Source organism: Phocoena sinus, chromosome 10 (genome assembly GCF_008692025.1).
Source record: "Phocoena sinus isolate mPhoSin1 chromosome 10, mPhoSin1.pri, whole genome shotgun sequence".
Taxonomy (NCBI): domain Eukaryota; kingdom Metazoa; phylum Chordata; class Mammalia; order Artiodactyla; family Phocoenidae; genus Phocoena; species Phocoena sinus.
In genome coordinates, this window is record NC_045772.1 from 60267814 (window position 1) to 60289536 (window position 21723).

Here is a 21723-nt window from a genome sequence, read left to right on the forward strand (position 1 = left end):
GGGGGAATCCCAGTTGGCCAGATGCCAGAGGTGTCTCCTCTGCCTTTAGACCCCAAAGCCTCCTCCCTGAATTGGTGAGGGAGACCCCACACACATATTCAGACTCCCTCCGCCCTCCGGAGGTGATTCCTTTCCTCATTAGGAAATTCTCCGCTCCCTTTTTCCGACTCCTTTTCCGAGCGTTTACGTTGTACATCTGGAAAGGAGGCGGGAGGAAGTAGGGGGAAGCAGCGAGAAGGAGGGGGAAGAGCCCAAAGCAGCCCAGTCTGACCCAGTCCAGACAACCGGCCTCCAGCTGGGGCTGGGGCGAGGGAAGTGGAGAGGTGCGTCCCCCCCCCACGCCCCTTCGGGGTGGGGGGCGCGGGCTCAGCGTTCCAGGGACCCAGGAATGCCCCCCCGCCCGCCCCCCCGGCAGGCGGGGGGAGGGCTCAGCCGGGAGTTTGGCAAACTCCTCCCCGCGTTGAGTCATTCGCCTCTGGGAGGTTTAGGAAGCGGCTCCGGGTCGGTGGCCCCAGGACAGGGAAGAGCGGGTGCTATGGGGAGCCGGACGCCAGGGTCCCCTCTCCTCGCCGTGCAGCTGCGCTGGGGCCCCCGGCGCCGATCCCGGCTGCTGCCGCTGCTGCTGCTGCTGCTGCTGCCGCCGCCGCCCAGGGTTGGGGGCTTCAACTTAGACGCGGAGGCCCCAGCAGTGCTCTCTGGGCCCCCGGGCTCTTTCTTCGGCTTCTCGGTGGAGTTTTACCGGCCGGGGACAGACGGGTGAGTTGAGGAGGGTTGGCGGCGGGCTGGCGGGGTCGGGGGTGCGCGCCTGGAGACAGGGGGCGCGGCTGGAGTCTGGAGGGGACCAAGGCTTGAGTTTGGGAGGCGGAGTTTGGAAGGACTAGGGTTGGAGTTGGGGGCCCTCGCCGGAGTTGGGGGCCCGCGCTGGAGTAGGGAGGGGACAGTGGCCGGCGTGGAGGGTGGCCAGGAGTTTGAGAGCGATCAGCAGGGAGACGTGTGGGGTGGGGAGAGGACACGAAGCTGCAAGCTGGAGGAGTCTGGGCCGGGGTCTTGGGGCCAAGAGAGAGGAGGGCGCGGGAATGGAGAGCAGAGGGTCTCTGGCTGAGATCCGAGAGCTGCCGGGACCGGAGGCGGATGGGGACGGAGAGGGGGCGCGGAGGCCAGGGCGGGCATTTTGGAGCACTGGGGAACCCCGGGACCCCTGAGGGCCATTGTGCGGAGAGAGAACGGGTCGAAGCAGAATGAGCTGTGTGTAGTAAGAAGGGAGTCGGAGGCTGAAGGGGTCCGGAGGTTAAATGGGGGCCAGCCTTACCCTCCCCTCCCCCCTCAACTCAGGCTGGGAAAGACTCGGGAGGGGGACGCGGCTCCCTCCCCTTTCTCCTCGGTCTCCTACTCCGCCCGCCACCCCCAATCTCTGTTCAGAAGAGGGGATCCGGGAAGTTGGGGAGAGTCCCGGGACCCTGGTCCTGGGGGGCGCCGGGGTTGGGGGCTGGCTCAGCCAAGGGCGGGGGCTCGGATGTGTCGGTAGGGATGTGCGCCCGTGAAGGGGGGTGGGCGGTTTCCCTCTTCTTCTAGCTCTTGGGAGGAAGAGAAAAACTGATTTCCTGTAGCTTGTCGGCTGGAGCTGAGCTGAGACCGGGACTTCTGGGGTTGGGGTCGGAAGCTGGGGAGACGCGGGCTTGCAGGGCCCAAGAGCGTCAGAACACAGGATCTCAGAGACCGGGGAAGTCTCAAAGGAGGCTCCCCATTCCCAGCTCAGCAGGGTGACAAGCAGAGCGGACCCTGTGTGCCAGGAAAATGGGGAGCCCACGGGCTTGGGGAAACGAGCTAGGCAACATTAGAACAAGGGTGTTTGTTTAAATGTGGGGGGGGGAGTAAGAGGGGAAGGAAGCTGCTCCTGGGGTGGGACGGGGACTCCCAGGTGCCAGATGCCTGATCCTGCACGATGTCTGGAATAATCCTCTTTCCGCATCTCTGGGCTCTGAGATTGTCACTGCTCCCCACCATCGCCACCAGCACAACAACCCCTGGTATCCAGCTTTGATAGGACCTCTGTCAGAGGTGAGCTGTTCCTACACATGATACAGTTAACTGAGCTCTACTCATTTCCTTTAATTTTTGGAGAAAAGGGGTTAATCTAGGTAATTCACTTGGGGTATGGGGCATATTTCTCCTTTGTCTGGAGGATGGTTAGGCCCCAGCTGTTGGTTCTGGGCTATTCAAGGTCCCCACCCAGCCCCCACCCCACCCCCCTGGCCTCCTGCCCAAACCCCATTGCATCACCCTGGCCTGGAGCTTCTGCCAGGCCCAGCCTCCCCCAGGCCCCTTGCAACTCCTTACCACAAACCTAACGGGGTAGAGAAGGGGGAGGGAGGGAGGGGAAGGGATCCTCCCCCACAATAGGGTGTCCAGTTATCTGTATCTTAACCTTCCTCTTATCCCACCCCCACTCCCACCTAACAAGAGTGTCATCTCCCTTTTAAAACACTCCTCTGAAACATCTGGACTTTCACACACTCCCAGTTGGTTCCCTAGGTGTCTGTCTGGCCCCTGGCCTGATCCTAAAGTCCCAAAAGCCCTTTTCTAAAGCAGGACCCAGCAGTCTCTTCCCCTCCCCCTCCCCTCTGCTCATCTCTTCTCCCAAGAGAACCCAGGTGTCCAGCTTGTGCACCTCCCCCTCTCATTTTCTCTCTACAAAGCACTCTCAGAATAGGACTCGGAACATTCCACCTCCCCAGTGACCTCCCTCCCCACCACATCTGGGACTTCAACCCCTCCTACCTGCGGGGGACAAATGTAGCCCCTCACCTGGGGCCTTTTCTGGAGAGGGAGGGCCTCAGTGTTCTTGGCCCCCTTTATCACCTCTCACTGTGGAAACCGAAACAGCATCAGAGGGCAGGGTAAGCACTAGCGAGGTTACACAGTAGGAAAGGGGCAGGCTTTAAGTCAGGCCAAGCTGGGTGTGCATGCAGGCCTCACCACTTACTTGTTCTTTGTGGGACCTGGGCTGAGTTACTTAAGACTTAAATACTGGAGCCTGGTCTTCTCATGAAAATTAGACACCTCACTTATGAGGCTGTTCTGAGGACTAAACGAGACAATATATATAAAAAGCACCTGGTCCATGGAGGGTGGTCAGTGCGTGGAGGTATGACCTTTATGAGGTAGCTATTTTCTGTTTCTGGTTCTCTCTTCCCTGGACATCACCTAGTTCTTTGTCTAAGATTTTCACTATTTCTTACTCACTTTTAATACTTGCTTATGGTAGTGATAGTAATAATAGTGCCTCACATTCCTTAGCACTTTCATATTAATTTTTCTGTTGGATCATTACAAAAATCCTTGCCTTAGACAGACGAAGCATTACTGCTCCCATTTTATGCGTGTATATGAACTGAAGCCTCAGGAATCATAGAAGTTTAGGACTAGAAGTTTGTTTAGGGACCATTCAAGGGCAACCCATCATTTCATGGGTAGAGAATTCAAGTCTTGGAGAGGGGAAGTGACTTGACCCAAGACATGCGCTTGAAAGCTGCACCAGCCTTAGCCCAGCTCCTTCCCCATGTGGAGCTGCCACAAGTGGAGGCAACTCTTCCTTCCCAGCCAGCCAGGCATTTCCCTTGAGACTACACTGGGCGACCCAGAACCAGGTGTCTCCTCTGGCCCGGCCAGGGCTGCCGTAGGACCTGCAGGAGCTGGGTCCGGTCCACTTGCTACTCTCCACCCCCGACCTTGTCAGGCCAATAGAGTCAAACAGTAACCATGTATTGAACAGGAACTTGGTTAATCAGAAGCCTGGCTGGGGAGATAGTGGCGAGGAGAGGAGGGAACAAATTGGCAACGGGGTAGACCAGAACAGTGGCCTAGGTATCAGGATTCCTGGCTTCTGTTCTTAGGTTGAGAAGGATTCTGAGTGACCCCAGGACATGTGACTTAATTTCTCTGGGACTTAGTTTCCCCATCTGTACAATGAGGACATGGGACTAGGTCAGCAGTATTTTTTGTTACAGTTTTTTATTTTCTTCCTTCCCTTCTTCCTTTCCTTCTTCCTTCCTTCCTTCCTTCCTTTCTTTCTTTCAATTCAAATGATATCTTATCAGGGCATTCTATATAAAACAGAGCACCGGGCTTCCCTGGTGGCGCAGTGGTTGAGAGTCTGCCTGCCGATGCAGGGGACACGGGTTCGTGCCCCGGTCGGGGAAGATCCCACGTGCCGCGGAGTGGCTGGGCCCGTGAGCCATGGCTGCTGAGCCTGCGCGTCTGGAGCCTGTGCTCCGCAACGGGAGAGGCCACAACAGTGAGAGGCCCGCATACAGCAAAAAAGAAAAAAAAAAAAAAAAAACAGAGAAAAGAGGTTGCTCTGAAAGAAGATGGAGAGGAGTGTCAGGACCAAACTGGCCTCCGCTCACTCCATGTGGCAGCCCTGAGGCGTCTACAAGAAAGTCTTCAAACCATGGTGCTGAGGCAGCCTGTGTCTCCAAGAAGCAGCTCTAGAACATCAGAGTTCCGAGGCTTCAAAATAAATTACAGCAATTTATTTCTTCCCTTGGTCTCTATATTTTGGAAGAGTTTATCTGCCAAGCTGCATTTAGGAAGGAATAATTCATTCCTTTTTCCTGTTTTTTTTTTTATCCACCAAAAATTAGAACAAGAAGACGTCTATAGCTGCCAATCAGAGCTTCTGACCAATATGAGATAACTAGGTTCCCCACAGGAGTTGATATAATTCCGGCCCAAAGCAAATACACTTGAGGTTTTAATTAGCCTGGGCTTCCTTATCAGGTAAATGCATGATTTCCGTTAGGCTCTCTGAAATACTGAAAAGAGCCCAAGGACCCTCCATTGTTACCTTCTTGGACCCCTAGTAGGACCCAACTGCTGCAGGATTTAGGAGGCAGGAACCAGGAGTGGGAGAATAAGGATAAGGTATGTGACGTGCCACCCCTGACACTGGGCGCCTCTCTTGGCACATAGGGGAGGGCACTAGTTACTGCACTGACTTGGAGGAGCTGGGAAAGAAGGGCCACTGCATCCTCAGGTATAAGCCATGGGCGGCATGGGGCAAGTCTGGGTTGGGATCTGTGTCCCTTGCCTGTACCCCAGATCTCCTGAACCTTCACGCAGCCTTGGCATATGCCCCTGGCCCACAAGTCTGTGGGCTTTCTAAGCCTTGTAAGGCCTCTCTCTCACCTGCCCGCCCTGCCAAACTCCAAGCTTCTTCCTCAGGCCATCCCAGGAGCACCCAGGCTCAGCTCCCCTCCACGGAGTGGTGGGAAAATTGGGGGTGGGAGCAGGGTCCCTTGGCCAAGCCCCTATGCTCTCCTGGAAGAGTATGGGAGCTCTGGAAGACTTTGATATAACCTGTTCAACCTCTTCACCCAGAGGAAGAGGGAGAGTGTATTCCCAAGTCCATACTGAGCTAGTGCCTGACCCAGAACCCCTGCACCACTGCTGTTTTCTGCGGCTGCCTCTGCTACAGAGGCTTGCGCCCCTCTCTCCTCCCCCAGCCCTGGGGCAATGCAATCTCTCCCCACCACCAACCTCACCTACTAGGCCTGGCAGCCAACCAGGTCACTGTGCCTCGGAGTAGCCAGCTCCCACCCCCCTACTGAATGTACTGCCTGAGTGAGAGGGGTGGGGCCCAGCAGGCGAGCGGGTGGGAGACAAACGGCGAAGTGAGAGGTTGGAAACAGACAGGAAGCCGCAGGCAGTAAACATTTCCTGTCCCCAGGGTAACCGAGGCTGGCACCCCACCCCCCACCACTCCAGGAACTCTCACTCCAGGCCTCCCCTCCTATCCCTCTGGACCCTTTCTTCTCCCATCCTCACCCTCTGGCCCTGCTAGACCACCCTCACTCTGCTTCAGCCCCTTGGAGATGCTCTCTCTGGTGTTCCCATTCCTATTCCTCTTGGAACCCCTACCCCACCCCTCCCCTACTCGATGTATCTCTTGTCTCCCATCCCATCACACACACACCCGCTTTTGTGACCTCTACGGTAATCCCCGACTTGGGGACTCCTGGTAAGAAAGGCTAATGAAGGGATCCAAATATCGGGAAAAGGGTGGGTGTTGGGAGTGCTGAAAGCTGAAAGGGGCCAGAAACCAACAGAGTTGGAGAAGCCCAAGATCTGAGATGAGACTGGGGGGGGGTCCCTAAAACCAAAACCAAGAGAGCAAGCAGTCCTAGGGGCAGAGGGACAGATGGAGAAGCAGTGCCGGAGTCAGTTATGGGAGGAGAGCAGAGGCCAAGGCTGGCGGCTGGCAGGGACACTGGTTCAGCTGCCCCGGCTGCCAGATGCATCCTCACGGGAGACGCTGGAGGAGAAAGCCCAGAAGGCTGACGACTGCACAGAGGTCTTGGAGGCCATGGACCCAGGAATGATAGAGGCAGAGCCAGAGGCAGCAAAATTATCCAGGACCTTAGCTGTCACCACCCCATTACATAGGACCCCCAGCAAAGGCGACCTTCTCCTCGTCGTCTCAGAGGGAATGAGGCACTGTGTCCAAAACTAAGACCCCAGTAGACCACCCGGATCTGAATTCAGACTCTGAGCAATGGTGTATGGGAAAGGGGTTCAGAGGCTGAGACAGAGACCCAGCTAGGATGGGGAGGTCCCACCAGAGCCCAGGGTGAGGGCAGGTCCACACCCAGGCCCAGGGGAACAATCTGCCTTCACCATTCTCCAGTTCCTCTCTCCACTTCTACTGCCTGGTTTCCAAGACTCACATTTTCCTCCGACGTGCCCCAGGGCTGGGCAGCTGGACGCCTGGGTTTTGCCCAGAGAAGGGCTTTGGCTTGGGAGGAGAGGGTATAGGCTAGCTAAGAGGACCCTGGGGTTCTAGGGGCTGCGCCTCCAGTCTTGGCAGGTCCATAGAGGAGATAGAGAAGCTCTGGCCCCGGCCTCTTGCCAGAACTGACTCTGGTTCCTCCTTCTAATGACAGGGGAAGGTAGGAGGGGAGAGAGTGGGGGAGGCGGGAGACGCTGTGTTAGTGACAGCGGCACATGGGGACCGCCTGACTCCGGCCTGGGCCTCTGGTATCTGTGGCATCTTCTGAGATATAAATACAACCCGGGGGGCATCTTGCCACGCCCACCCAGACCCTGGCCCAGAGGCCTGGGTCCTTCCCGCCTGGGGAGACTGGAGAAGAGCTAGGAGCCCCCCTGAGCTGCCTCCCCTTTCCCCTCCGCAGGGTCAGCGTGCTGGTGGGAGCGCCCAAGGCTAACACCAGCCAGCCGGGAGTGCTGCAGGGCGGTGCCGTCTACCTCTGCCCCTGGGGCACCAGCCCAGCACAGTGCACCCCCATTGAATTTGACAGCAAAGGTAACCCCCTTCGTTGGTCGGGGAGGTTCAGGGAGGGACTAAGGGGTGGGACTGAGGCTAGGGGGCGGGGTCTGGAGCGAGGGGCGGAGCCTGACCAGTTCCAGCGCCACGTGCTCTGAGGCTCTGGGGCTCCAGCTCCGTGCAGCGGTGCAGCGGCTCCCCGTGGCACTCACACCACGTTCCCAATCCAGCCCAGCCCAAGGAGGGCGGGCATGATTCAGAAACATGTGGCTCTCATTTTCCTTGAATCACCCACAACTCAGGGAGACCAGGGCAGTAACACAGACAAAGAGAGGGAGAGTCACAGAGCCTATTCGATTCATTTAACTAAGCACTGACTAAGTGATAATGCGTGCCAGGCTCTGTGCTGGTACTGCAGGGGATTGAAACATGATTAAGGCCCCGCCCTCAAGGAGCTTAAGGTCCGGAGTAGATGCAGAGAGGGATGGAAGGAGACAGGCTGAGAAAGAATAATAACGGCAGCCAACCCTTCAAGAGCACTTGCTATATGCTGGGCACTGTTGTAAGCACTTTACATATATTAACGCACTTAATCCTTTCAACGATGGCGCGAGGTGTTATTATCCCTTTTTTATAGGTGAGGAAACGGGTTAAGTAACTTGACTAAGGTCACACGGCTAGTAGAAGGTGGAGCGAGGACATGAACTTGAGCAGTGTGGCTCCAGAGATAAACTGGGGTGAGGGGACAAAAGAGGAGAGCGTCAAAAGATGGAGACAGTGGGGGAGGGGTGGTGTAAGAGCACAAAACCGACCGATTTCTTTTTAAAACCTGGAAGACAGATGAGAAGCGGAGGAATAAAAAAGGCTGCCCCATAGAGGCAGAGAGGGTTTGGAAGGAGAGAGACAGGCAGACAGAGAGATGCACGCACGCACACACGCAGACACAAGGGGCAGAGATTCAGTGACGTGAGAAAGGTCAAGGACATAGAACACGTGCTGCTAGAGACACAGGCCCAGGTACAGACAGAGAAGTGCAGCCAGAGGGTAGCCCTCTCAGGAACTAGCCGTTCTTCCTCACCTCACCACAAGCATCCTTCTCCCAGCTGGGTGAGGAGGCAGGCGGACCAGGGGAATGAATGCACCTCTAGAAACCCCAGGTTCTGTGTGTTTGCATGTGCACATGGGCTTGTGTGCACGTGTGCAGGGGAAGCTGAGTCAGGCTACAACAGGCAGACTGTAAGGACCTTCCCCACTCCCCCTCCCACGAGTCATGGGCTCAGGGCTTGCAAGTGCTTGGGTGCCCCCAGGCTGAGGGCACGGGCTGCTCTAGGGCTCAGCTGCCCGCAGCTGGCATGACTCCCCTTTCTCACTCCCCCAAGGCTCTCGGATCCTGGAGTCCTCGCCGCCGTCTAGCCTCGAGGGAGAGGAGCCTGTGGAGTACAAGTCCCTGCAGTGGTTCGGAGCGACGGTGCGAGCCCATGGCTCCTCCATCTTGGTGAGGGCCAGCAGGCTGAGTGGCGTGGTGGGCAGGAGGGGCAATGGTTGCGGTTAGCGGAGCACAGTGGGGGAGGCGGGGAAGAGAGGTCCTGTTGGACTAAACCTGGACCCCCCTCCTCCTGGGCCCTCCCAGGCCTGTGCTCCCCTCTACAGCTGGCGCACTGAGAAGGAGCCGCTGAGCGATCCCGTGGGCACCTGCTACCTCTCCACAGACAACTTCACCCGGATTCTGGAGTATGCGCCGTGCCGCTCAGGTAGGGCAAGAGGGGGCACGAGCCCTGAGTCTGCCTTCTCCGTGAATCCCCACGGTCCCCCACCCCCCATCAGCCTTGATGCTCACTGTCTGGTCCAGAGAGGTCCTTTCTCTGGCCCCCTCTCCCCTCTCCTTCCCCAAGCTTCCTGCTCTTTCCTGCCTGACCCATCTGTGTGGAGCTCCTTCCCACCACCTTCTCCCCTTGCAGATTTCAGCCGGGCAGCAGGGCAGGGTTACTGCCAAGGGGGCTTCAGTGCCGAGTTCACCAAGGTGAGGAGGGATTTGGGAGGGGAGTGGCTGTGGGTGCTGGATGCAGGGGAATCAGGACCAGATGTGGACTCACCTCCTTCCCCCCACAGACTGGGCGTGTGGTCCTGGGCGGACCAGGGAGCTATTTCTGGCAAGGTAAGCCCTTCCTCTATCCCTGCGTCTGTCTCCTGCACCTGGCCTCTTATCCCTCTCCCAGCCCGAGATCACCATCCTTCCCTCCTCTGCCCCCGTCCCAATTCTCCTCTCCGTTTCCTGAGACTTACCCATCCTCTCCCACCACCCTCCACAAGCTTCCCCTCCTTGTACCAGACTTCTGAAATCCTACCCAGTCAGCCCCCAGTGCCCCCATCCCTGCCACCTCCTCCTCCAGCCATCCCCTCCTTATCCCCTTCCCCAGGCCAGATCCTGTCCGCCACCCAAGAGCAGATTGCAGAATCCTATTACCCCGGGTACCTGATCAACCCAGTTCGGGGGCAGCTGCAGACTCGCCAGGCCAGTTCCATTTACGATGACAGCTACCTGGGTGAGGGAGCAAACGGGGTGGGAGCTGCAGGGGGAGTACCTCAGGGGCCCCTGTCCTCGCTCACCCCCCCCCCACCCCGCCTCCCTTCTCCCACCCAGGCATCCCCAGCCTCCTGCCCTATGTGTCATGTGGAGGCTGACTACAAAGGCCCAGTAGGGGTGGGGAAGGGATTGAGGATGGGCCAGGACAGAGGGGTCCCCAAAGCAGAAATCCTAATATCCGCCCACCCTGTCTCCTAGGATACTCTGTGGCTGTAGGTGAATTCAGTGGTGATGACACAGAAGGTGAGTGTGTCCCCAGGCTGGGGCCAAGGGAGGGGGCAGATGGAGACCCAGGACCTGGAGCCACAGGGACTGAGACACTTACCATTTTTGTCTGACTCCCCTTTCCCTGCCCTTAGCCTACAACTTTCTCTTCCCTCTACAGACTTCATTGCTGGCGTGCCCAAAGGGAACCTCACCTATGGTTACGTAAGGCCCAGCCTGACTCTCCCTCCCTCCTCTGCTCTCCCGTCCCCTGGCTAATCACAAAGAACCATGCATGGCAGTTTGGGAGGGTGAAAAAAGTGGATCAGAACACGGGCTCTTGGGTCAGACCAGTGTTTGAGTTCTGGTACTCACTCTGGATGAATCAATCTGTGATTTATTCCTACCCCACTTCACTCCATAAAAACCTTGAGTCTGCTTAACCTCTCTGAGCCTCATTCTTCTCTTTATAATGGTATAATAATAGTTCTGACCTCACAAGGCTCTTGTAAGGATGAAGTGAGATAATGCACGTGAAAGTACTTAGCAAACTGTGAGGCAGTGTACAACTGTAGCTGTTATTATTAGACCATGGCGAGTGCTTTAAAAAGCATATAGATAAGAACGCTATAGGAGTCCATTCAATTACCAACAGTTATTAGGGCAAGGTAAGAGATAAGAAGATGAATAAGACATCATACCCCATCTTGTAAGGCGCTTCTAATCAAGTACGTAAGATAAGACACACAAGTGATTGCAATCGAAGGTGCAGCTCCCATTCACGAGCCCCTCAGTGCATCAGGCACTGTCCGCTCATGATTTCTATTCTTCGCAACAAGCTTGTCAGGGGAGATATTACCATTCACATTTTACACGTGAGAAAGCTGAGGCTCAAAGAGACCAAGTAAGTTGTTTAAGATCACCCAGTTAGTAAGTGGCTGGATAGAGATTTAAAACCAGACCTGTCTTATTCCAAAGTCAGCATTCTTTCTGCACTAGGATAAATTTCAGAAAAGTGGTCAAGATGATATAGCAGTTTAGAGGGAAGAATAACCTCTTTTCTAGGGCAGGGATGGATCAGAAAATGTCCTATGAAAGATCAGTGGAGATGAGGAAAGAGAGCATCCTGGGCGGGAGCATGAGAAAAGGCAGGGAAGGAAAGGAAAAAAATTCAGGCCAGTTCAGCATGGGCTGATTGGGCATGAGGAGACTAAAGAGAGGTTGGGCAAAAACAGATAGGTTGGGGCCAGATTCTCCAGGGCGTCAGAGGACCAGCCAAGAAGCTGAGACTGGGCCATGGCTTCAGGGAACCACCACGGATTTCCAAGCCAGCCGTATCCCTCCTAGACAGGCTCCCGCTGCCATGGAGGAAGGGTGCTGAGGGGAAGGGAGAGCCCGAGGCAGGGGGAGGCCAGGGGGCTCTCCAGCGGTCCTGGGGGAGGGCTCACACCAGAGGAACAGCTGCAAGACTGGGGAAGAGAACAGGGAGTCGAGAGCCTCAGGGGACCGGAAGGGCCCATCACTAAGGGGGCACGTTGGGGGAGCCATGAGTGTTTGTGACTCGGGAGGGCTGGTGGATGTCCTTCAGCTAATAAGTATTGAGTGTCAGCTGCTCCCCCTTTAGGCTCTGGGGAGAAAGCAAAACACAAAACAAGGCTCCTGCCCTCACTTATCTGACACTCTAGTAGGTAGAGAGGCACAACAGACAGATAAGTACAAAATCTGTCAGTAGTAGTTGGTAAGTGATATGGAGGAACATAATGAAGCCTCCCTGAGATGGAGCTACCCAATATAGAGATGGGAATGTGAGGCAAAGCAAAGGAGGGAACTAGGAGACAAGTGGTCTATGTCTCCAAGGAATGCCTGCCCCTGGGTATCCTGTACCCATGGGATGGTCTGGGGGTCTGGGACCAATGAGCATATCTCCTTGTCCCCAGGTCACCATCCTTAATGGCTCAGACATCCGGTCCCTCTACAACTTCTCAGGGGAACAGGTGAGGACACCTTCCCCCCCAACACACACACAACCCAGCTTGGCCCTCTGCCAACCAAGCCCCCGCCCTGAGCCCATAAGCTCAGCCCAGCTTCTCAGGCTCCCGGATTTCCCCTCATAGCCCTTGTTGATTGACCCCCTAGTTCTGACCCACTGCTGCCCTTCTGTCCCTCCCAGATGGCCTCCTACTTTGGCTATGCAGTGGCTGCCACAGACATCAATGGGGACGGGTGAGTAGTGGGAAAGGGGCACAGCACAGGACGAGGAGTAGGGATGGGACAGAAAAATGCAAGGAGAGTTTTTCTCTGCATTCTCCTCCTCCTGCCTGCATTCCCTAGGCTCAGGGGCAAAGAGAGAGCTGAGAACCAAAGACCAGAAGACCTCAGGTCTCTCACTTGGGTGGGAAGGAGCCCGGATCCAAGATGCCTGGGATTTCCTGGCTCTGGGACTGAGGAGGGGACATGGCAAGGCAGGGTCTCAGGATGACTGGGTTTCCCGTACCCTCAGGCTGGACGACTTGCTGGTAGGGGCGCCCCTGCTCATGGAGCGGACAGCCGACGGGCGGCCGCAGGAGGTGGGCAGGGTCTACATCTACCTGCAGCGGCCGGCCGGCATGGAGCCCGTGCCGACCCTTACCCTCACTGGCCATGATGAGTTTGGTCGATTCGGCAGTTCCCTGACCCCCCTGGGGGACCTGGACCAGGATGGCTACAATGGTAAGCACCGTGGGCTCAAGTTGCTGAGGAGGAGTGGGGGCCTGAGTCAGAAGGGATCTGGGGAGAGATGGCTGTCAGATAAGATACCCAAGACCCCCAGTGGCTCCTCCAGGAGGTGTGTAGATTTTAATCCCAATGTCTGGATCTTGGGGCTTGAAGAGGTTAGAATACTGGGAATGACAGATGGGGAAAATAGGATCCCGGGTCCTGGGGTCTGATGGTAGAGATTTGAACTCCTGGATTCCTGGCCTGCTGACTGCTGTGTGTTGTGTGTCTTGCAGATGTAGCCGTTGGGGCTGCCTTTGGTGGGGAGAACCAGCAGGGAGTGGTGTTTGTATTCCCTGGGGGCCCAGGGGGCCTGGCCTCTAAGCCTTCCCAGGTCCTGCTGCCCCTGTGGGCAGCTGGCCACGCGCCGGACTTCTTTGGCTCTGCCCTTCGAGGAGGCCGAGATCTGGATGGCAACGGATACCCTGGTGAGTTGTGCCAGCGGCCCCTTTCACCTGAGAATTCCCTGGTCTCAGAACCCCGGCCCCTCTAATGCACTTTCCTAAGCTCCTGGGTGCAGTTCTCGGATGATGCCACCAGATGGCGGTGTCCCCTCACTTCGGCCTCCTTGAACAATGCAACTGGAAGGGGTTGGGAAGGATTCTGATTTGGGGCTTGCTGTAAGGGGTAGTTTCTTGACTTCTTGCAGATCTGATTGTGGGGTCCTTTGGTGTAGACAAGGCTGTGGTGTACAGGTATGAACTTGGGCAGGGGGCAGCCTGGGAGACGTGGGAACTGGGGGATTTCTCAACAGGGCCGAGTTTGGGGAAGTGTACAAACTGGGATCCTGGGGCTTGGGCGTCAGCTTCCTGTGCTTAGGTTCCTGAGGAGTCTTAGTTCTTTGACCCCACACCCACTCTTGGCAGGGGTCGCCCCATCGTGTCTGCCAGTGCCTCCCTCACCATCTTTCCCACCATGTTCAACCCAGAGGAGCATAGCTGCAGCTTGGGGGGGAACCCTGCGGCTTGGTGAGTGGGGTGCCCAGGAGACTGCGGGGATGGAGTCTGGGGGTGCCTCATCTGTGCCTGGAAGTGGGGAGGGAGACCAGGTCTTTGAAAGTGGACAAATGGGACTGTCCCAGTCTGGGTCTGTCTGGGAGGCAGGTAGGGAATAGGATGCGTGTTCCAGTGGGATATACCAGCTTTCCCTTTGGTCTTCCTCCAGCATCAATCTCAGCTTCTGCCTCAATGCTTCTGGAAAACACGTTCCTGACTCCATCGGTGAGGGAGAGACTGCCCGAACCTTTCAGGCGCTGGGATGGGGATGGAGGGGCTGGGGACTCGGGGACCTCTTATCTCTCTGGATAGATTAGAAGGGAGGGGCAGATGCTCATTAACATATGTGCCCGGCTGCAGGCTTCACGGTGGAGCTCCAGTTGGACTGGCAGAAGCAGAAGGGTGGAGCGCGGCGGGCACTGTTCCTGGCCTCCCGACAGGCCACCCTGACCCAGACCCTGCTCATCCAGAACGGGGCTCGGGAGGATTGCAGAGAGATGAAGATCTACCTCAGGGTATGGGCCCGAGGGCAGGGTAGGGACTGGCCTGGGAAGAGTGGCCACGTAGAACTGGGTGCCCCTCATGAAGGGAAAGAGACAGGGAGATTCCAGTGAAGGGCCTGGGACTTTGGGAGGCTGGGGAAGGGGGCCCTTCTGTTGGAGGAGCTGGGAACCAGGCTGCCTCTGAAGCAATGAGCATGGTCAAGTTTGGACACCTGAATTCTTGAGGGTCCTGAGTGGACAGAGGGAGATGTGAGAGCATGAGGACCAAGTCCCCTGTGTCCCCTGAATCTGTGAACCCTCTCCCCCGGCCCCAGAACGAGTCAGAGTTTCGAGACAAACTCTCCCCGATTCACATTGCCCTCAACTTCTCCCTGGACCCCCAAGCCCCTGTGGACAGCCACGGCCTTCGGCCAGTCCTACACTACCAGAGCAAGAGCCGCATAGAGGACAAGGTGAGGGCAGGGTGGGGAGACGGGCCGGGAGGAGAGGGGCCTCGGCCACTAGGGGTGGGGCCCTGGAGGGGGGAGCCGACAGCTTAGGAGGAGGTCGCAACTCCCCCTCTCAAGGCTGCCCTGCTCCCCAGGCTCAGATCTTGCTGGACTGTGGAGAAGACAATATCTGTGTGCCAGACCTACAGCTGGAAGTGTTTGGGTAAGTGAAGGCTGACGTCAAGCTGGGGGGTTCCAGATGCCAATGTCTCCTAGCAGAACACATGGAGCTTGGAAGCACCTGGCATGTGAAAAAGTAGAATAGGGAACGTATTAGCTGGCTGTGTGACCCTGGGAAATTATGCAACTTCCTCATCTGTACAGTGAGAATAAGAGCATCTATTTCTCTGGCTTTGGGGAAGGATTAAATGAAATAATCTACATAAAGCATCTAGCCTAGTGCCTGCCATAGAGTTGGAACTCAGTAAACGGTGTCTGTTATTGTTATGGCCCATTGTCTTGGTTTGCGGATTAATTCCCCAGTGTCCCTGACCCTGTGTGTCCCCTCCAGGGAGCAGAACCACGTGTACCTGGGCGACAAGAACTCTCTGAACCTCACTTTCCATGCCCAGAATGTGGGTGAGGGCGGCGCCTACGAGGCAGAGCTTCGCGTCACGGCCCCTCCGGAGGCTGAGTACTCAGGACTCGTCAGACACCCAGGGGTGAGAGGGGACTCTTAGGCAGGGCTTGGGAGATCCTGCCACAGGGACACCAGAGCCTTACCTGCACCCACCCCACCTCCAGAACTTCTCCAGCCTGAGCTGTGACTACTTTGCTGTGAACCAGAGCCGCCTGCTGGTGTGTGACCTGGGCAACCCCATGAAGGCGGGAGCCAGTGTAAGTCTGAGGCAGGAGAGAGGACCCAAGGGAAAGTGACCGGCTCATCCTGAGCAGAGCTGTGGGATAGGGAAGGAGCGCTGCAAGTGGGATTTGGCAGACGCCCAATCTAACAGCCCCCTTGTCCTCCCTCCCTGTCCTCCAGCTCTGGGGTGGCCTTCGGTTCACAGTCCCGCACCTCAGGGACACGAAGAAAACCATCCAGTTTGACTTCCAGATCCTCAGGTAGGGAGTGGGTGGGGCCAGGCTGAGGCTGAGTTGGGGGCGGGGCCGAGGAGGGTGGGGCAGGGGCGGAGTCTGGTGCAGGTGAAATTCTTCCTGGCTGGGCTCCAGCACCACCTGAGTCTCTCCTCCATCCCACAGCAAGAATCTCAACAATTCTCAAAGCGAAGTGGTTTCCTTCCAGCTCTCTGTGGAAGCTCAGGCCCAGGTCTCCCTTAACGGGTCAGTTCCCCGACAAAATGGGGCTCTCTGGGAGGCAAGATGGACTTCTAGGAAAGGATGCATATGGGATGGGGTACCTTCCACTGTCCTCTAAATCACCCTCCTCTTTAGTGTCTCCAAGCCCGAGGCAGTGCTATTCCCAGTGACCGACTGGCATCCCCGAGACCAGCCGCAGGAGGAGGGGGACGTGGGCCCTGCTGTCCACCATGTGTATGAGGTGAGGAGGGACAGAGGCGGGGAGGCCCTGGTCCCCAGGTGGGCTACTGGGAGTGGAGGGCCGGACTAGAATGAATGACAGGGAAGGAGGAGCTGTATGAGTGACAGATGGCTGGGACCAGCCTGAGGGATTGAGAGCAAGAGAGGGGGAGTGGGGAGTGAGAGGTAAAGTCCTGGGCAGGATCAGTGTGAGAGGCTGGCCAGTTGAGCAACTTAGAAGGGAAGGATGGGGACTTACCTGGTGGTCCAGTGATTAGGACTCCGCGCTTCCACTGCAGGGGGCACAGGTTCAATCCCTCGTTGGGGAGCTAAGTTCCTGCAAAAAAAGAAAAAAAAAAAAAGTGTGGGGGGGAAGGATGGAGCCACCTCCTCCAGGAGGGTTGGCTGGAGAGGATTTCGCCTCTGCCCGTTGATTTCCTCCCTCGCTCCTGAGATGGGAGACTGGCAGCAGGCATGAGCGGGCCACCAGGACCTGGGTTTCAACAGGGCAGAATCACTCCCTCCCTTCGCATGATCACTGTGCCCTCCTCTCCTCAGCTCATCAACCTGGGCCCCAGCTCCATTAGCCGGGGCGTGCTGGAGCTCAGCTGTCCCCAGGCTCTGGAAGGTCAGCAGCTCCTCTACGTGACCAGGGTCACAGGACTCAGCAACTGCACCACCAGTCACCCCCCCAACCCACAGGGCCTAGAGGTGAGGGGCCTGGGGACTGGCCTGGGGGTGAGGGGACCAAGCCGAGGGTGGTTGGGGAAGGTCGCCGGGAAACTGGAAGAGCCAAGTGGGGTGTGCCTGGAGCTAGGACTTAGGCCACTGGAAGGGGGTCCGAAGGCCCACAGATACCTTGAGACCCTGGGAGAGGAAAAGACTGTTTTATGCACTGCCCTTCTGTCTCTCTGCCTGAAGTATCCTTCCCTGACGTCTTGCCCTGGCGTACTCCTAGGGCCCAGCTCGGCACCACCACCTCCGGAAAGCCTTCCTCAGAGCCGCTCGCCTGGGCCCCAGTGCCTGTTTTAAAGCTCGTTTACACATAAACAACAATGCACTGAGCCATGTTACAGGCTCAGGAGAGATCGCACCAAACAAAACTCACAAGGCCCCCACTCTCATGGAGTTTATGTTTTAGTGGAGGGTAAGAGACAATAAAAATTAAAAAGAGAGAGAGAGAGAGAAACAGGTATTGAGAAGTGTTGAGAGTGCAGTGCTAAAACGCTGGGGCGGGGCAGGGCCCGGCTGGGAGCCTGTTTGGGTCATCAGGGAAAACCTCTTGAGGAGAGAACAGGTGAATTGAGGCATGAAAGGCAAGGGTGAACCTGTGTGTGAAGACTCGAGAAAGCATTCCAAGCAGAGGGGACAGCCAGGGCAAAGGCCCCAAGGCAGGCACGGGGCCCTAATTATCTATTGACATCTCCTCCTTGTAAACTCCAAGGATCAAGTCTCACCCGTTTCGGTATTTCAGTGCTGAGGTCGGTGCCTTGCCACAGGAGGTGGTCAGTTGTATGGGTGGAAGACCAGGTCGAAGCTGCTCTGGACCCCAGAGGCAGGCTGACTTAGAGGCTGTAATGAGGTGAGAGAGGCAGCTAATGGTCCCTTTCCTCTTCCAGTTGGATCCCGAGGGTTCCCAGCACCACCGGCTGCAAAGACGGGATGCTCCAGGCCGGAGCCCTGCCTCCTCGGGGCCTCAGATTCTGGTAAGTCCTCCTGGGAATGAGGTCTGGGTCGAAGCGTTGAGAATCTGTTTGCATCCTCAGAGCCACCAGCAGGGCGGCACGCCGCATTCAAGCCTCCGCTTTCTTCCCAGAAATGCCCGGAGGCCGAGTGTTTCAGGCTGCGCTGCGAGCTGGGGCCACTGCACCGGCAAGAGAGCCAAAGTCTGCTACTGCATTTCCGCGTCTGGGCCAAGACCTTCCTCCAGGTGAGGGAGCCTCACCTCAGTCCTGATCCCCGACCTTCGGGCCTGCCTGGACTGACGCTCCTTTCCCCACTGCCCTAGCCACCCGCTTTGGTGACTGGGACCCAGGCAGCCGCGCTCCCCTCCCTCACCCTTGTTTGGACAGGGCTGTGTGTCCTTGGCGCCACCTAGTGGCCACATTGGGACCGACAGCTTCCCTTTCCTGGCCCATTCGGAGGAGGGAGGGCGGGAGGGAGACCGGTGGCAGAGAATGATAGAAAACAGAGACGGAAGACATATCCATCACAGAGAGGCAAGCAGATGTAGGAACAGTAGAGAGCAGTCATTTATTGAGTGCATCCTATAGGCCAGGCATCATCCTGGGTGCTTCACCCGTATTCATGTTTCCAAAACCATGCTTTTTCTACTGAACATGCTGTCATCTAATTGTAACTCTTCAGTTACACATTTATTATCTCATATAAGGAACACAGAGAGAGATTCAGAAGAGAATGAGTCCAAAATAGGGAAAGATCATAACCAGAGCCAGACCATGGGGAGCCCAGTGACCTCCTAGATACCATAAGAGGCCACCCTGAACACCTTTCCACCACCCACAGCGGGAACACCAGCCATTTAGTCTGCAGTGTGAAGCTGTGTATGAAGCCCTGAAGATGCCCTACCGAATCCTGCCTCGGCAGCTTCCCCGAAAGGAACTGCAGGTGAGTCCCGGGCCAGAGGTCTGGGCCAAGGAAGATAGAGTGCTGGGCCTGGCGCTAGCACTGGGATGCGACGGGGGCTGGCCTGATTATGGTGACAAATATTGATTGAGCATCTACGGTGTGCCAGGCACTGTGCTAGGTCCTGGGAATACGGTGATAAGCAAGATGGACAGGGCAGTGAGAAGACAGTGTGACAAGCGCCAGCATGTTTATGGGAACACATCATAGGGACACTTGAACACAGGCTTGCAGAGTCAGGAAAGCCTTCCTGGAAGAAGTGGTGTTTAAGCAAAACCTGAAGGATAAATAGGATCTACCAGGCTAACCAGTCAGGAAAGGAATATTCTCTGGGGAGAGGGAACTAGCAGGTGTGAAAGCCCAAAAGTCAGAGACAATAATGCACATTTTAGGAATTTGAATTTTGAAGATCAGAATTCTGTTAGCCCAAGACGGAAGGCGAAAGGTGGGTCTAGGTCCAGTGGCAAGTGGGAGCCAAGCGTAGGGTGGGAGGAACTAACGGCTTTTCAGTGACCTCTCCTGACCTGCTCCCCAGGTGGCCACAGCCGTGCAGTGGATCAAGGCAGAAGGCAGCCACAGCGTCCCACTGTGGATCATTATCCTAGCCGTCCTCATTGGCCTCCTGCTCCTAGGTCTGCTCATCTATATCCTCTACAAGGTCAGCCACATCCTACCTGACCTGGCCTCTCTCTCACCAGGTTCTGCCCTACAGTCCCAAGCATCTGCCTCCAGACCAGTTCTCCAGCCACATGTCCCCACCTCTCCCTGGCCACGGGCATCCCATCTGGACACTGCCTATAGGATCCTTTCCTTCATTCTACAGCCCCTAGCTTAGAAAAAGTTCTCTTGACTCAAGCTGATAAGTTTATTTATACTTTCAAAATCAGTGTTACTCACAAGTGGCCAGTGTGTGGCATTTGTGCTGTCACTTCCTCCAGAAACCCATGGCAGCCATCACTAATTGTTCATACCCTAGAAGTAGCCTCAGAATCCTTCTCAAGAGGCAGCCACTACTAGGCAATGAGACTTAGAACTTGACTTCAAACCTATGTGCCATCTCTGGCTAAACTGGGGGCATTTTTATGGCACCAAAGCACCCCCAACCTTAGCCCTCTTAACCCACTGGACCTCTTGGAGAGGTGGTCTTAACAGCCTGAATTTGGGCCACTTTTGCAAGATGGGGAGATTGGAAGCACTAGAGTCACCTTCATCCCGCCTTGGGATAAGATCTGCGGAGAAATGGGAACCAGAGTAACTCAACTCTCCCTCCTTTTCCCCTCATTAGCTCGGATTCTTCAAACGCTCCCTCCCATACGGCACCGCCATGGAAAAAGCTCAGCTCAAGCCTCCAGCCACCTCTGATGCCTGACTTCTCCCGATCCCAGACTCCCAATCCTGAAGGTCCAGTCCCCCCACCCTCAGTCTACTGACAGGGAGGGGGCTGGGTGCTTCCTGAAGGTGCTGAGGGCCAGGGAGAAGCTCCTCTCCCCAGCCCAGAGACATACTTGAAGGGCCAGAGCCGGGAGGTGCGGAGCTGGGGATCCCCTCCCCCCATGCACTGTGAAGGACCCTCGTTTACACATGCCCTCCTCATGGATGGGGGAACTCAGATCCAGGGACAGAGGCCCCAGACTCCCTGCAGCCTTTGCATTTTGGAGAGTTTCCTGAAAACAACTTGGAACCAGAACTGGGGGATCTAATCCCAGTTCTCCGGCTCAGACGTGCCACCAGGACTTCCTGTCCAGCTCCAGCCTGCAAGGATCTGTCCTCAGCCCTGCCAGAAGCCCCCAGCTAAGAACCTGGAACCTGGGGAGCGAGACATGGCAGCTCTGGACAGCCCCCACCCCGGTGGGCCAACAAGGAACAATAACCGTGGATGGTGCCCCAGGCCCCGCTCAGGACAGATCCCACACCAGGATCCACGCTGGCCCAGAACCAGCTGCAAGGGGAATCAGAACTCTAACAGGGCCAGATCGAACCTGGGGCCTGGGGTTGATCTGGGACCCAGACTCAGACATTGGTGACCTAACTAGGCAGATCCAGGACTACATTTGAGCCTGCTCCAGACCTGAGCCTGGAGGCCCAATCCACCTCTGACTCAGGAGAAGTCAGGAATTGCCCAGGACCCTGAAGGGGCCACGATGGCAACAGATCTGGAACCTTAACACTGGCCGGACACAGGCCCTACTAGTCCCCTGGAGAAAGGGGGAGCCCGCTGCCCCCCGGCCTGCAGGATCTGGGTTCTGCCCGCCAGCTGCACTGACGCTGCCCCTCCTCTCCCTGCCCAACCCTCCCTTCACCTTGGCTCCGGACACCCGGGACTTATTTAAACTCTGTTGCAAGTGCAATAAACCCGGCCCGGTGCCCCCACTGACCAGAGCTGGAATCTGTCCTATCCCCACTCTTTCCAGAACTTTCCTGGAAACAGACCACTTGGTGGGTAGGAAATGTTTGTGTTTCTTGCAGCTTCTTTCCACTGGGAGACAAGAGTATGACCCCCAGCAACTGTGGAACTAGTTTGGGGGTTCCCTTTTCTTAAGTGAAAGAGATGATGGAAGGGGTGAAAGAAAGGCTTGACTCTTCTGCTCATCACCCAGCCCCGCCAGATCCGGCCCCCACACCTCCAGGAGAGAAGGGAGCAGAATCCCTTCTCTTTGGGTTTGAGGGTTAGGGAAGAATACAAAGGGGGAGGTCCAAGTTGAAGGTGGGGGAACATGGTCCAGAGACTCACCTGGGCTTTCCTAAATCAGAATAATGAAATGGGTTGCGAGAAAAGGCCGTAGAACTAAAT

General features: G+C 56.5%; 1 protein-coding gene across 5 annotated transcripts; it reads left to right on the forward strand.

Annotated features, from left to right (window-relative positions):
* Window positions 1-275: 275 nt before the first annotated feature.
* On the forward strand, window positions 276-21311 carry ITGA5 (integrin subunit alpha 5). 5 transcript variants are annotated; one of them, XM_032644250.1, is made up of 30 exons: window positions 276-756; window positions 7191-7321; window positions 8662-8777; window positions 8913-9033; window positions 9241-9302; window positions 9392-9437; window positions 9700-9825; window positions 10065-10109; window positions 10252-10295; window positions 12008-12064; window positions 12241-12293; window positions 12571-12779; window positions 13061-13252; window positions 13474-13519; window positions 13691-13792; window positions 13989-14044; window positions 14180-14334; window positions 14637-14774; window positions 14906-14973; window positions 15322-15472; window positions 15555-15647; window positions 15793-15872; window positions 16011-16091; window positions 16203-16308; window positions 16845-16997; window positions 17906-17992; window positions 18103-18216; window positions 18813-18914; window positions 19468-19630; window positions 20821-21306. In XM_032644250.1, exons 1-30 carry the CDS (start codon window positions 389-391, stop codon window positions 20985-20987), a joined length of 3432 nt encoding a protein of 1143 aa, XP_032500141.1. In that variant the 5' UTR covers window positions 276-388; the 3' UTR covers window positions 20988-21306. The 5 variants fall into 5 exon arrangements, with proteins under 5 accessions (XP_032500141.1, XP_032500145.1, XP_032500142.1 ...); XM_032644251.1 differs by having other exon boundaries at window positions 277-756; window positions 18085-18216; window positions 19468-19590; window positions 20218-21306; XM_032644252.1 differs by having other exon boundaries at window positions 280-756; window positions 19468-19590; window positions 20218-21311.
* The last annotated feature ends 412 nt before the right edge of the window (window positions 21312-21723 follow it).